This window comes from Quercus lobata, chromosome 2, assembly GCF_001633185.2.
Source record: "Quercus lobata isolate SW786 chromosome 2, ValleyOak3.0 Primary Assembly, whole genome shotgun sequence".
NCBI lineage: Eukaryota > Viridiplantae > Streptophyta > Magnoliopsida > Fagales > Fagaceae > Quercus > Quercus lobata.
Window position 1 is genome coordinate 73493309 of NC_044905.1, and position 14511 is coordinate 73507819.

General features: G+C 34.7%; 1 protein-coding gene and 1 non-coding gene across 3 annotated transcripts; both read right to left on the minus strand.

Moving 5' to 3' along the window:
* Window positions 1-585: 585 nt before the first annotated feature.
* On the minus strand, window positions 586-7122 carry LOC115976538 (zinc finger protein CONSTANS-LIKE 6). 2 transcript variants are annotated; one of them, XM_031097863.1, is made up of 3 exons: window positions 6020-7122; window positions 4664-4921; window positions 586-1085 (listed from the first exon to the last, which is right to left on the minus strand). In XM_031097863.1, the coding sequence occupies exons 1-3, from the start codon at window positions 6806-6808 to the stop codon at window positions 1062-1064; spliced, it is 1071 nt and encodes a 356-aa protein (XP_030953723.1). In that variant the 5' UTR covers window positions 6809-7122; the 3' UTR covers window positions 586-1061. The 2 variants fall into 2 exon arrangements, with proteins under 2 accessions (XP_030953723.1, XP_030953722.1); XM_031097862.1 differs by having other exon boundaries at window positions 937-1085; window positions 4641-4921.
* A 2826-nt stretch (window positions 7123-9948) lies between these two features.
* On the minus strand, window positions 9949-10020 carry TRNAP-AGG. The gene has a single exon. It is a non-coding gene; the product is annotated as a tRNA-Pro (tRNA).
* Between the last annotated feature and the right edge of the window lie 4491 nt (window positions 10021-14511).

Consider the following 14511-nt stretch of genomic DNA (forward strand, 5'->3'; position numbering starts at 1 on the left):
AATCTAAGCCCAAGGCATAAAATATAGTAGACTTCTTGAATCTTCACCGATAGCCTTTAGGCCGTGCATCAAGCCCATTATCGAGTTTCAATTTAGACCCTCTGACCCAACATAAATCTTATTTGTCGGAAATGAAACTTTTTTCGCCCCCGACAATAATCAAGTATAAACTTGTTTTGAACTTGACTTAATAAACAAATAAACGTAAACAAGACTTTTTAGAACCAAGTTTAAATTGTTCATCATTGGCTAAGTTCAATTACACCCCTAACCCAACCTAAATGTTAGAATGAGATTCTACACAAGACAGATTTCATAGCCACAACGTGTTTACTATGCGCCTTTGATAAAGTTATGAAATCAACTCAACTCCTCCCAAATTTGCTTGAAACAAAGTCATGTCCTATTAAAATAAAACATTGGTCCCATTCCAATTTATTATTACCTTTGTGAATATTGTGGTAAGTGGTAACTCCACTAATATAATCATGAATTTTGCTTTCGCAAATAATAGGTATAGCTTTGATTTTTGGGCGGAGATAGATCAAAATTGCAACATGGGAGAGAAGCCCATTTATGGGAAAATTAAGCAACCAAGATCGGATCTCATCCATTATTTCAAAGTAGGCTTTGCTTAGAACTTAATTGGTGCCTAAATTTTACAGCTTTCTTTTCTTTTTTCTTTTAATTTTTTTTCTTCCATTTCTTGTTTTACGCATTGCTTATTATACTCGTGCCTTTACTATGCTACAACTTACAAGCCATATGGAACAAGTAAAAAAAAAACTAAACAAGAAAACCTAATTCAGACACTCAAAAGAAGGAGAAATTATACCGTTTTCATAGTGGACCACATTACTTGTCCTTCATTCCACTAAAAAATTCCAACCTATTTAAAATTTCTAACTCAGTTTAACAAACTTTTTTTTTTCATAAACTGTCTCAACAATTCTAAACAAGTGAGAGCTTTTTAGAGGAATGATGGACAAGTGACACGATTTGATATGAAAACTATATAACGATGCCCTCCAACTGATATTATGTCCAAAAGTCTACACTTCTCAACTTCTCTTCACGAATCTACCCTGCAAAGATACAAATTATAAGGGAAAAAAAATGATAGAAATGACTCAGGCAAATATAGATAAGATTTAAAACATACAAGAAAAGTAAAAAGTCCATCTTTTCTTGACATCATTTTATAGTAACAATCTTCAAACTTTTTTTTTTTTTTTTTTGGCCTTTTATGTTTCTTCTCAACCCAAAAAAAAAAAAAAAAAAAAAAAGAGTGGTATTAAGAGTTGTTTATATTTTAGCTTATTTTATTTTATTTTGAGTCAATTGTAGAAAATCACCCTAAACTATGGAGGTACTTGCACTTTGCACCAAAAACTATGAAAACTTGCATTCTCCCATCTCCACCCCAATTGTAACAAATTTACAAATTGCACCCCCAATTAACCATTAAAATTAAGGATCACATGCAAATCACATAACATAAAATTTCAGTACATTAGCTAATCCTGAAGCAACAAAAACAAAAGAGCATTCCCACTTTCCCAATAGAAAGTTAACAAACTCCTACCGACGTAGGAAAATGACAAAAGAGAACTATTGTACTTTAAAGTTTAAAGAATCAGTCTAGCACCTAGAAAATAAAAGGCATCAAATTCTCAATTTATTTCAGTCATTGTCACACATTTTCACCACGCTATTATTCACGTGGCAACTCATTCATCCATATTTAATATTTTACACAAAATGATTATAAATACTCAATTTAATGTGCTTGTACCAATGTAAAACCTAAATCCCTCACCTATCTATTTTTTCCTTCCGTTCTCTTACTTTTACACCGTTGAGAAGAATAGACGAAAATAAAGGGTCGAATACTATAGATTTTTTAAAAGCAATCAAGGTAGTGAAATTTGTGTAACTTTATGTCCTTAGATGAATCTCATACTATGATGGTTAGTAACTTTGAATTTGATTGTTTTTTTATTTATATTTTAATAATATGAAAAATTCATTTGTAGTTAACTAAGTTAATGAAAAATTCTAGGCTTAATAATGAGTTCGGATTGAATTTTATACGAACTCGAATTGAGGTAGATTTTACAATTACAGTTGCTTACAATTGTCTTATTTATTTTATCATTAATACTGATCAATATTTTTTATTTATTTTATTTTATTACTACTGTCTTCTAATCTCGGCCCCCTAAACTAAAATTTTGGCACCACCATCAGTTACAAGGATAATACATGAAAATCAAAATTTTATGGTCATGTGACTTGTCTAGTGATCATTAATTTTAACATTCAATTAGGCTGTGCGATGCTATTTATAAACTATAAAGCTTGTCTGGAATACGCCAGTCCCTTCCTTACTAATATTTATTACTTTCCCCCCTGGAAATTATTCATTAAATCTGTATTCACCAGAGTAATATTTACCATTTGCATCAAATAAGAAAAGTAAGTAAATCAATCCAATTACACACGATGGTTGTTTAGCTGTTTATACTTTATACCCAGAGCAAACTGTTACTACTTGTCACGAATGAAGACGATAAAACAAAATAAGATAAAATAAAATGTAGTTGTCAAAAATCAAGGGCCACGTTAATTAAGAACGTCATTGTTTAGACTAGTCATAAACAGGGGTAGTTTTGAAATCAAATTAATTTCGGTAGCCGCCGGGAATTGAATTTGAAAAATAAACACAATATTTTTCTTTTTATTGTAATTTTTTTGGAGAGAAATTTTTTTTTTTTTGAGAAGGATTTTTGGAGGGAAAATTGTCCCTACAGGGAATCCTAGAAATTGCACAAACTTTGTTTTATTGAATTATGTATAAAATCCTAAAGAGACTTCGACTAAAGGAGAAGGTATTTGGTATCAAATGGTATCAAAATTTAATAAGTGTGGGACATATTAACAAAAAATAACTAACCCACATAATATCATTTGATACAAAATACTTTTTCCCACTAGAGAGAGGGAGACTTTCAAGGTCCAAGTGTTGGTATCAACAATTGTGAAAATTATTATGTCTGTAACATTGCTCTTTCAATTTAACATAGAAGAATTAAGGCTCTTGTAGTATACCCAGAAACATTTTTATATATATATATATATATAGTGGTTCAGATCTCTATTATTGATAACCTAAATTCAAATCTTCAATCCTCACTCTTCCTAGTAGGTAAAAAAAAAAAAAAAAAAACCCACAAATATTGCTACAGAATGCACAATTATGAAAACATAATTAACTACATTAGGAAATTTAAATCCTCAGCAATCTCTGCTTTTACTGGGATAATGATAATGTCCCAAATTTAGGGATGGAACCAAAGCTTCGAGTAAGGGGGGCAAGATACACTTAAATCCCAATGCTTAAAAAACTCATTATAGACTAAACCCTCATAATGTGTGTGTGTTTGTGTGTGTGTGTTTTTTTTTTTTTTTTTTTTTTTTTTGTTTTTTTTTTTTTTTAAAATTTTTATCCCAAGTTTCTTTGAGTAACTTCATCAAACACTTAAGTTGCAATTATCTTATGATAATGCTTTGAAATAAATTAGATAAATTTCATAACTCTTTTAGAACCCAAACAAAAACCAACAAAAAGAATCAAACTTTAATGAAAATTTAAATAAAGAAAGTGTACTTTTTGTGAAAGCATGAAAGTATTGAACAAAAATGGATGTATGGGTGTGTGACAGAACCTTCAAAACCCCAAACTTGCAAAGAAAGAGATGAGGATGGAAAACCAAATAAATTGTAGTAGTAAATTCCTGGAAGATCTATATTTGTAAATTCCTCAACTATTGGACTCTATGGTTTGTTGTTATTGTTGTTGTTGTTGTCACCACTAAAGCAACAATGATGCTCTGTCTCTCTTTAACTCAGGCATAGAACTTTTTTTTTTTTTTTGGGGGGGGGTGTGTGTGGGTGGGTGGGTGGGTTTAATTTTCAAGGCTTTGGGCAGATTTTGTGTTGTTATTTTTGCTATTTCTTGGTTTTAAGTTAGTCAAGATAACGTGCAAGCCTAAGTTTGAATATTTATGACCTTTCTTTTTCCTATTGGGCCAGGGGGGGCCATTGCTCCCCTTAGTGTCCAAACATAGCTCCGTCACTCCCAAATTATCTAATCCTTGGTTTATTATGAATATTGGCAACAATGGCAAGGGGCTTTATAGAGATGGAGCTTTCAAATTCCACCCAAACCTTTAACTTATGCAGAGTTTTAGAAACATTTTCAACAATTTAAAACATTGAAAAGAATAGTATAGTTGGAAAGTTTAACATAGATTGGTGAGCATGTAGCTTTCCTCAACTAAAATGTTGACGTACCACTTAGATATTGGACACTCTAAAAATGTCATTTTGCATGCAGCAGTCATAACCTTCCTATACGCAAAGGCAAATGTCACATTTCATGACTTAAATATGGCATCATTCAGTGTCATTGTTGACACAGGAGCCACAGTTTTGAAATATTAACTCGGGTTAATTTGTTTGAGACTAAAAAACAAGGACTTAGAAAATAATGGAGGAAATGCACCTTTCACAATTTCAAACATTTGAAGCATTGCATTAAAGTTAAAAGCTGAAAGGGAAATCTCAAAAACTCATACCAATAATATAAGCTGAGGGTTACCTTCATGCGGGGTCGCTTTTCAGCATTAAGCTTTCGAACTTCGTATCTAATACGTTTTGAGAAGAGTCTGTTTTGCCTCTTCTCCTTGTATCTCAACACACTAGCTTCTCTGTGCCTCATCTTCCAACTATCTGTGCCTTTCAATTCCAATTCCAATTCCTCCTCTTTCACTTTCATTCTACAACCAATATCATCATTACTGCCCATTTCTGGAACCCTCCATATGTTCCCAACGCTTCCCCACCCATCCACCAACACCTGCAAGCCGATCACAATTATATGTGATTCTCAACATTTGTGGTTAAGAACCTTATAACTCAACTGATATTTCTTAATGTTTTCAACGGAGACGTTCAGAATTCAAATTTCCTCTTCTTCAACTATTGAATTATCCCAAAAATGGAGAGGATTATATATATATATATAACCTCTACATCCAAGCATGTGACATGTTACAAGCCAACATCAATGCAACTCCAAGACCAAGTAAGAAAAACTTGTTAATTCATTATTAACATATTGTTAGTGTCGAAATAAGAGACCTATATATATATACCCCAATAAAACAAATCCAATCCATTCTTGTACCTAAAGAAGGAAGCATCTCTTAAATAGCTATATCTAGTCACTCATATATATACTAAGTAGACTGAGTGTTGTGTGTGGTTTAATTTTATATATTTTAGCAGAATTGGTTCCATCAACTGCTCCAATGACTTTCACTCACTGAATTGTAACATGATTGATTTGATATAACAAAAAAGATACCCAAAATATCTAGAGGTAGATCGAAGGGTTGAGATATGAATCTCTATAATATATGTCCGATGTCTAATACTATCAATAATTCCAACCAACAAAATGTTGGTGGACTGCGCCATGGGCCACAGCTGGCTAAGGTTTACTGGGCCCCAAAAAAGCGAAAAGTGCAACTATGAATGGGTCGAAGATTCCAGTTAGCAATACCTTTCAAAACTTTAATTGCCATTTGCCCCATGGTCCATAAAATACTCAATGGACAATGCTATGTACGTACCATGTGGCATTGGACAAACATTGCTAAATTTATGATCCTATATTCCTACCCTTAAAAACTTTTAATACCACCATTTCCAAAAAAAAAAAAAAAAAAACCCATTAATCAATTATATGACGGATTAACTGTCAACCTCTAAAATTTTGCCACGCCCTAGACGAATGAGCCATCAAAGAAATACTCATAGGGGTAGATATAGGTACGTACAAACTTCAATAAGACACATAGAGAGGTATGTGTTTTATATACAGAAGACAGACATATGGTACAAAATAATTGAAAATAAAATAAGAAAAAGTAAGAGAGATGAAAGATCTTACATTGGCTTCATCATGCAACACAGGTACAGTCTGTGGGGACTCTCCTTCAATATAAAGTGGGCCCTTATCAGACCAAGCATTCATGATCCCCTGATAATCAAGCTTCAACGACAACAAACCCTGTGTCTTCATCGTCGTCGTAGCCGTCATAGTCCGCTTTGTACAGCTACTCACTTCCTCTAGCTCCACCTTCTGCTTCTTCTCCACCACTTCAGAGTAACACACCCACTTCTCTTCACTCGGGTCTCTCTCTTTGATCCTCATGGCTGTTCTTAAAAGCTTGGATCTACTGGCACTGTAGTTGCTACAGTCACCATTGTTATTAGCTTCCTCGCTTCCATAAGGGTATGTTAGCGATGGTGTTGGGGGAGAGAGTGAGTCTTCCTCTGAAGATGATCCAAGGAAGTTGAGGCTTGCACCACCGCTCTCTGTACTGTTGAAGAGGAACGCTACGTTTTCGTCGTGTATGTCTTTGTCTTCAACTTGGTTTTCTGGGTGTAAAGGGAAAAGGTTTAGCTGGTGTTGTTGTTGTTGTTGTTGTTGTTGCTGGTGGGTACTATTGGTTTTATGGTTTTCGATCATTTGGGTGGAGCTAGTAGTGTTTGAGTTTTCTGAGGAGAGTTCTAAGCGGAGACTGAGGAACTTGGGCTTTCTGGTTTTGGTTCTTGATTTGCGAGCTGGTTTAAGTGGCTCTCTAACTCTAACTCTGCCTCTGGCTTTCTCTTTCTTGGTCATAGACCTAGTTTTCATATCAGGACTATTCTTGTTGCACATCTTTTTTCCACTCATACGCGATCTCTCTTTGTAAAGTTTATAATTTTCTATTGAGTTTCTGGGTGGGAGTGAAGTTTAGGTGAGAAAAAAAAAAGTGAGAAAGAGGAACTTTTTGTGGGGGAGACAACAGACTTGACCCACTGTGAAGAGAGAGAGATATATGATAGTGATGTAATGCCCTTTTGACACGTGGAGAGAGGTGATTGGGCGAGGGAGTGGATTGTGTGTTGTTATCCGGATTTCGTTTTGTAGTGATTGGATTGGGCTGCACTTAGTTTTACGGTTTTACCACTCTGCTGTCTGCACTGCAGTGCACTAAAACTCTGTATCTATTACCTTTTAATTTAATGCTATGTTGCTATTCACGTGATAGTTTTACTTTGCTATACTAGTCCCAGGGAAAAACTGCAAATTTTTTCTTTCTTTTTACAAGCATTCACGTTTTTACCTTTTTTCACTTCACATGAAATAGTTTTGAATTTGATTTCCACCATAAAGTAGCCACGAAAAGAAAAGGAAAAACCAAATGGGAGTACGTACTGGTTCGTGCTGGTGTAAATATTCTTTGAAGGGTGATTTTTCCATTAGCATGCTTAATATGAAAGGATTTAATTGTAGTCTATTAATAAGTTAAGATTTGTGATCGATCAAGTTTGTAAGAAAAGTCATGCATCACCGTCACGTTGACATCTTAGGCTACTTTGTGGAACGAGACAACATACGGTTGTGGCTTATTATCAGCCAGGGGATTGGGGATGGTTAAGAAGCAAGACGAAATCAAATCATAGATAGATGTTTTGCACCCTCTTCGACAAGGAAAAAAATCTGTACACTGGGCCGACGGGGTGGGATCGGATGGGGTGAAGTCATTTACCATCTTTAATGAAATGGTGTCGGCACTAATCACACAAGAGAGATGAGAAAGAAGAGACTGATGATAATGAGAGTATTGCAAATTAGACACGAGTGTTCTGAGGGTGGTACTACGAATCTACGATATTTACATTAAAAAAATGTTAGATTATATAAAATTATAAATAAATAAAGTAATATATATATATGTAAGGACACGATTTGTAATGACCTAACACGATACTGGATTCGTACGTAAATAGGCTCTAACAATATGATTTATAGAGCGTGGGTGTAAAGAACTAGGTTAACTTTTTTATGATAAAAGGATTCACCCTTACGTATATTGAAAGTTTAGAGTTGGCACAATGATCGTTTTCTTTGGTAACCGATACAGTTCTTTTTCTCTATTTTTGTTCTTCTTTTTTTGTCTGTGTTTTTTTTTTCTTTTCTCTTTTCTCTTTTTTCTTTCGATCCCCCCTCATGCAGGTTCTTCTTTCAGTTTATATACCCCCCCTTCGTGTTCCATCCTCACCGCACACGTGTAGGTTGGGTTCAGAGGATTTCTTTCTGTCCCATCTAGTACCTCCTAGAACTTCCTATGGGCAGCTGTAAGGCTGCTTCCTTACTGTTCAGGTATCATCTTCACATTAATGCGGCCAGAGAGTTGGTTGAGAGGTCATTAATGCGGAGGCAACTGTAGTTATAGATATTTGTTTGCTTTATCTCTTTCATTCTTGGTCGGTTATTCTATCTTTAGTGGTGACCTAGTTCTGAGGTCTGGTTGCAACAAGGCCGCGTCTCGATTGTCCTCGGACGCATACTGCCGAGGAGTATGACATCCTCGGACGGATACAGAACTCTACCCTCGTGATATTGACTACCACCCCCTTCAGTAACTACCTTATGACCTGATTTGGCCTCCTCGGACGGACATGCGTTCTCGGATAGGCCACAAGCCCAACAATCTTGAACTTAATGGGCCTATTTGATCGAACGGCTCCCACAATATATATATATATATATATATATTATCTATTCCTTTGTCGCAATAAAAGAACACTACATCAGCTATTTGTAAAAAAATTTATAATTCTAATATTTTTTTTTCATTTTAAAGGCCATAAAAAAAATTTACATATCTAAAATCTAAAATAAAATATACAGGATCTAAAAAATTAGTCCAACAACAAAAGTTACTAACAGCAAAGCTAAAAAAAGAGTCTAATAAATCAATTTCACTCAAAATAATCTTGTCATTATCCAATAGCAGACACACGCTTTAAAAAAAAGAACCTTGGCGGCTAAGCAATAGCAGAGCCACTGCACACAACTAGAACAGCGAAACTACTCTCAAATTTTGACTCTGTCCCTGATGGAACTGTAAAACCAAAGCCCGGTGGAAGAATTTTACCATCAAATTCTGCCCAGAATTAGATCCATTTCTTCTTCTGCATTAGTTTTCAAGATTACAAATTTAAGTTCCACTGATCATGTGTATATATTCCGTGTAAAATATGACAATGTTGGCTTTCGACATAGGTTAAAATTCAAGTATGTATGGTGATTATGGTGTAAAATGGGTACTGATTGTTGGATTTCCTTATGCCATCAAGAAGCCTTCATTTAACATCATATGTTTGTTTCAATTGCTGTTCTAGCTTTCTTGTCACTCCAAAAATCAAAACAATTATGCTAGGTAAGTATGCATTATGCTTTCTCCAAATAAGAAAGACAATCTTTGATAAGATTGAACCTTCAAATATGTCAGTGATTTCCATAAAATTGCAATTTAACATAAGCAGTAAGTACGCACCAATTATAGTCAAGCAAACAACATGACTTACTGGTTTGAATATCAATAATATAAATATGAAAACAAAAATTATGAAGAGTTTTGTGTGATAGGCTTAATATAGTCTGAATGAATATTATTGCACACACCATGACAATCACAACTCGTCATCACTCATCATCTACATACGTATATCGAAGGAAATCAACTACAACAACTAGCGTATGGGTTTCCATGTGTTTGGCACAACAGGAAAAATTGCAGAGTAGATAGATACACGAGAAAGTGCAGTGTGGGACCATCGTCCCAACCGCTTTTGTCTACACTTTTCTTTGCAGTACAAAGCTCTCCAAGTTGGCAAAAGATATCCCCATGAAAGAGCTTTCACTTTTTTCTCAATTCTCTCTCTTTGGCTGCTACTGTAGTTGTTGTATATAAGCATCAATGTTACACTGAACTTTAAAATTAAATGTGTCAAAATACTTTAAAAAAAAATACAAACGATGTGGGGGCATTCCGAGAATTGAACTCGGGACCTCTCGCACCCTAAGCGAGAATCATACCACTAGACCAAATGCCCTTCCGTTTGGTGTGTTACACAAAAACTTATATTACTAAAAACAACACCTATTTGGGCCCACTAACTGCCCAAGATAATGAAGCCACCCTTGGAATTTGGATGTGAGGAGTGGGGATTGGGGAAGGTGTCGGTGTTTCTTGAATGCTCTTTTTGGTATTGGGTGGATTTAATATCAGTGTTCATTGTTTGAAAGTTATTTGTGACACATGACCACTGAAACAGTGTGTCTGACCAATCATGTTTCTGTATAAACAAACTGTGGAATATTCTTTTTTTTTTTTTTTTTTTTTTTTTTTTTTTTTGAGAAGAACTGTGGAATATACTTGGTGTCTATTAATAGATCTTAATGCAATTTCAAATTTGCTAAAACAATAAACTTGATATTTATTAAAATCACAGTAAATGTAATTTGCTAAGAATGAGAAGAGAAAGAGAGAAACTTATGAATATAATTTTTTTTTTTTTTAAAGTTACATTTATGAACTCAAGGTAAAACATTGATAGAGGGAGCTATGTACGATTTTCAACTTTATTGTTTTGTTTTTTTTCTTTTTGCTGAATGATTTTTAACATATTAACCTGAAAAATATCAGCGCAGCTGTACAGAAGAGGCCAGATCATAGAATTCTACTGGACTTGTCTTGAATTGATTATCAATTCAAAGTTGTGGAATTCCTGGCAACCAACTCGTATAAAGGGACCCTATTAGAGACAGGAGATGCAGAATAGGCCAGAGTGATGGGCCATTCTTTTTAATTTTTTTTAATTTTTTTTTTACATCATTGCATACGCCTGAGTAATTTTTAGATATTGTCAAAACATGAAAAATAATATTTCTTTCTCTCACATTTATAGTATATTTTACTCATTAAATTTATAGTAAAATTTATTATAAAGGTAAAAGAAAGGAGCACAATTTTTCTAGACTTTGAAAACACCTTAGAATTTTCCGCAGAGCTACTCAGGCTTAGAGCATAATAAGATTAATCTTGCTTGACTAGTCTACTCTTGGGTTCTATACAAACTGGATAATTTTAAAAAGGAACTTTATGGGAGTGAACTCCTCAAGATGTTGGTTAAAATCCGAGAGACTTGAATCATGACCATGACCCACTATACCAATCCCATAAGTTTAGAGTGGTGGGCTATTTCGACTAAGAAAAGATTCCCTATTTATCAACATTGAATCATTGATGCAAGTGGCCTAGTACTGTCGCTTTCTTTTTGAAAAATACATGGAGAAAAAAAATCTGAATGAAATGGGCTGAATTTGAGCCACAAATGGGACTTTCTTTTTCTTTTCTTTTTTCTCTAAAAAAAAATTGGTTGTTCATTATAAGGCTTGGGCTTACATTTGAGTCAAACGGTGATCTACAAATAAAAAAGAAAAAAAAGAAAAAGAACACTCATGGGCCTAGAGGGGTTTCAAAGATCTTATAAGAAATTGAGGCTCAGCTGAAATTATGGTAAACGGCATAGATACTTGGGCAAGCGATCATTGTGGTAAAGTGGCACATACTTGGGCAAGCTGAAATTATGATTTCTCTCTCAAAAGCATGGCATAGATCATTTTTTTTTTGGTAAACGGCATAGATCATTTAGTATTACACAAATTTTACTAGGACATGAAACTTAAATTTTCATATGATAAATATTACGAATGGCCCGGCAAAAAGTCATCGTGTCTTATTTATAAATTTAAATTCACCCCTTTAGGAAGTCATAACCCTCTGAAATTAATCTGATTGACTTAGCAAGCTAGACCTCCATATTTCTACTTTTATTTCTATAACGAAACTAATTAAGCACTCGGGAACACAAGGCCTGTGGTGATTATGAGAGAGTTTTTCCGACATCTCCGCACCTCCGATAAAATGAGGATTAATGCCTTGTTGTAATAGTTGCTACCCTTTTCATTAATTAGAACACTTAACTCATACCAAGAGTTTTGTAACTCAACTCTTCTAATATTTTGAATTGAAATGTTTAGGGTTAAAATCCCTTCACACTCTCTGTTATCGAATAGGAGTACTTAAAAAAAAAAAAAAAAAAAAAAAAACACGAAAGTCATTTACCAAGAGCATCCACAGCTTGGCATTTGGCACATTTCCCGCACCAAACACAAAAAACACCAAATATCAGATGTGCTAAATCTTATCATTTTTGCAACATGTGAACAGTACCGTTGCAAATTTGCAACGGTACGAAATTGGTGTGGTCTAAGTTTAATCATTTTTTATTCTTTTTTTCTCTCCTCTCTCTTCACTTTTCTTCCTCAGACATCACGCCTCTCCATTCTTTTCTTCTTTCACTCTTTTTTCTTCTCAATCTCGTTGTTTTTCTCTCTTCCTCTCAGACATCACCCTCAGTTTTTTCTTCTCACTCTTTTCTTCTTTCACTCCAATCTCTGTCGCTTTGGTTTATTTATTTATTTATTTTTATTATTATTTTTTTTGCAGTGATTTGATACTCGGTTCAGCAGTGGGTGGGTTGAGATGGTGATTGGCGGATCACTGGTGGCGGGTTGTGATGGTCAGATTCAGTGGTGGATGGGTCGGCTGGTGATGGGCGAATCGGTGGTGGTGGGTTTTGTTGTGCGAAATCGGTGGTGCGAAATCAGTGAATGGGTTCCGAATCGGTGAATCGGTGGTGCGAAATCGGTGAATCAGTGAATGGGTTGTGGCTGCAACAATTTTTCTGGTGTTGTGGGTGGGTGGGTTGTGGGTTCTGTTGTTTTTCTGGTGGTTGTGGCCGCAACAATTTTTCTGGTTGTGGTTTTTTTTTTTTGTTTTTTTTTAATAATTTATTTATAAGGTGGTGTTGGTGGATGTGGGTTTGTGTCGGTGGTGGCTGTCGGCGTTGTTGCAGTGGAGGTGGTTGTGCCGTTGTTGTTGATGATGATGATCGGGTTTGGGTTTGGGTTGATCGGGTTGGCTAATTTTGGTTGATCGGGTTTTGATTGTAGTTTTTTTTTTTTTTTTTGGTAGCAGTGGCTGATATTGGTGGTCGGTGGTTGATCTGTGGGGGTGGCCGGTGGTTGTGGGTTGTGGCGGTTGATCTGCGGTGTGGGTTGTTGATGTTGCTGTTATTGATGATAATGGGAGGAGATAATATATTATTTTAATATGTAGTAAATATTATTTTAATGTATATAATTGAATTATAAAACATCTGATAAATGAGATATTGCAAAATAATGTGGTAAAATAATAAAATAGGCATTTGGTGTGGTAAAATGGCATAATTTATGTACCAACTGCTACGGATGCTCTTAGGTATCTTTCTCGTCACTTTGTTGTCCTGAAGTTTGGCAGAAAATAAGAATTATTTCTCACTTGAGGTCCAATGCACCAACCTAATTGACAACGATGTCTTTGACAATATAATTCTAGCTAGCTTCATATACATGCATGGGCACGTAAAGGTACGGTTAACTAGAAGGCCGGCTAAGGACTAAACGATCCTTGATACTATATAATACATCACGATGATGTATAACTATATATATACAAATCAAATTTGTTCCGCAGTCAGTGGGGGAAAAAAAAAAAAAAAAAAAATTGACAGAGTATATAATTACGGATTAGGATCATGCATGGCCGTGCCTAGACCCTAGAGACACACATGGTGTTTGTTGATAATCTTTGAAAAGAGAACTCCTTAGGGCATGTGATATTTATTAATTTTTCTTTTCTCGGCGAGCTTGCACACATAAATTTACTTTTCACTTTGCAAAGAAGTCAACACTGCCATTATCAACTTCTAAAGTAGGAAAAACGTGTTCAGTTTAGAACTGACAAAGGCCATATGGGTTTGGAAGTTTAATTTGATCAAAGACATAATTTTTACCTATAAAAAGAAGACAAAAATATGTTTGTTTTGGGTACTACTGCAAAATGATTTTTTTTTTTTTGGGCAAGTTGTAAAAGTAATTTCTAAAAACACATAAGACAACTGGAAATGATGGCAAAGGAATCCCGTTTTACCTTGAATTTGTTCATGTCCTTTCATCTTTTTCTGGTAAGTAAAACTGTTTTTTTTTTTTTTTTTAATCCAAATAATGCACATATTTTTTAGCAAGTGATTTCTCCGGCCACATTACCATTATTTTATTTTAATTCGTATATATGTATATATATATTTTAATGAAAGAAATGCAGGAGGGGTGATCAAAGTGACTCTATTTGGGTGTTATCATAGTAGCATCATACATAACGAGTTTGAGCCTACAAGTAGGGGAATTGGTGAATCATAATTGTTATCTCAGTCTCACAAAAACTAGTAGCCATTGAGTTGGGGCCCGTGGGGGTGTGGAATTTTCCCCAAGCTCTTCTCATTGTAGGATTTGATTGTGAGATCTTCATCCCACAAATCACTTTAGAGTTACAATTCAATTGAATGGAAGATAAACATAGTCTAATTATGTATCTCTTATTTTTATAAAATCTTTGATAATAACGTGGCTCAACAAGTGATGAACTCATGATCATA

Excerpts from the sequence above, each read along its gene's own strand:
- LOC115976538 (XM_031097862.1), bottom strand. The coding sequence starts at position 6,808 with ATGAGTGGAAAAAAGATGTGCAACAAGAATAGTCCTGATATGAAAACT. Across the intron at positions 4,922-6,019 it reads TGTTGCATGATGAAGCCAAT|GTGTTGGTGGATGGGTGGGG; the intron begins GTAAGATCTTTC and ends ATCGGCTTGCAG.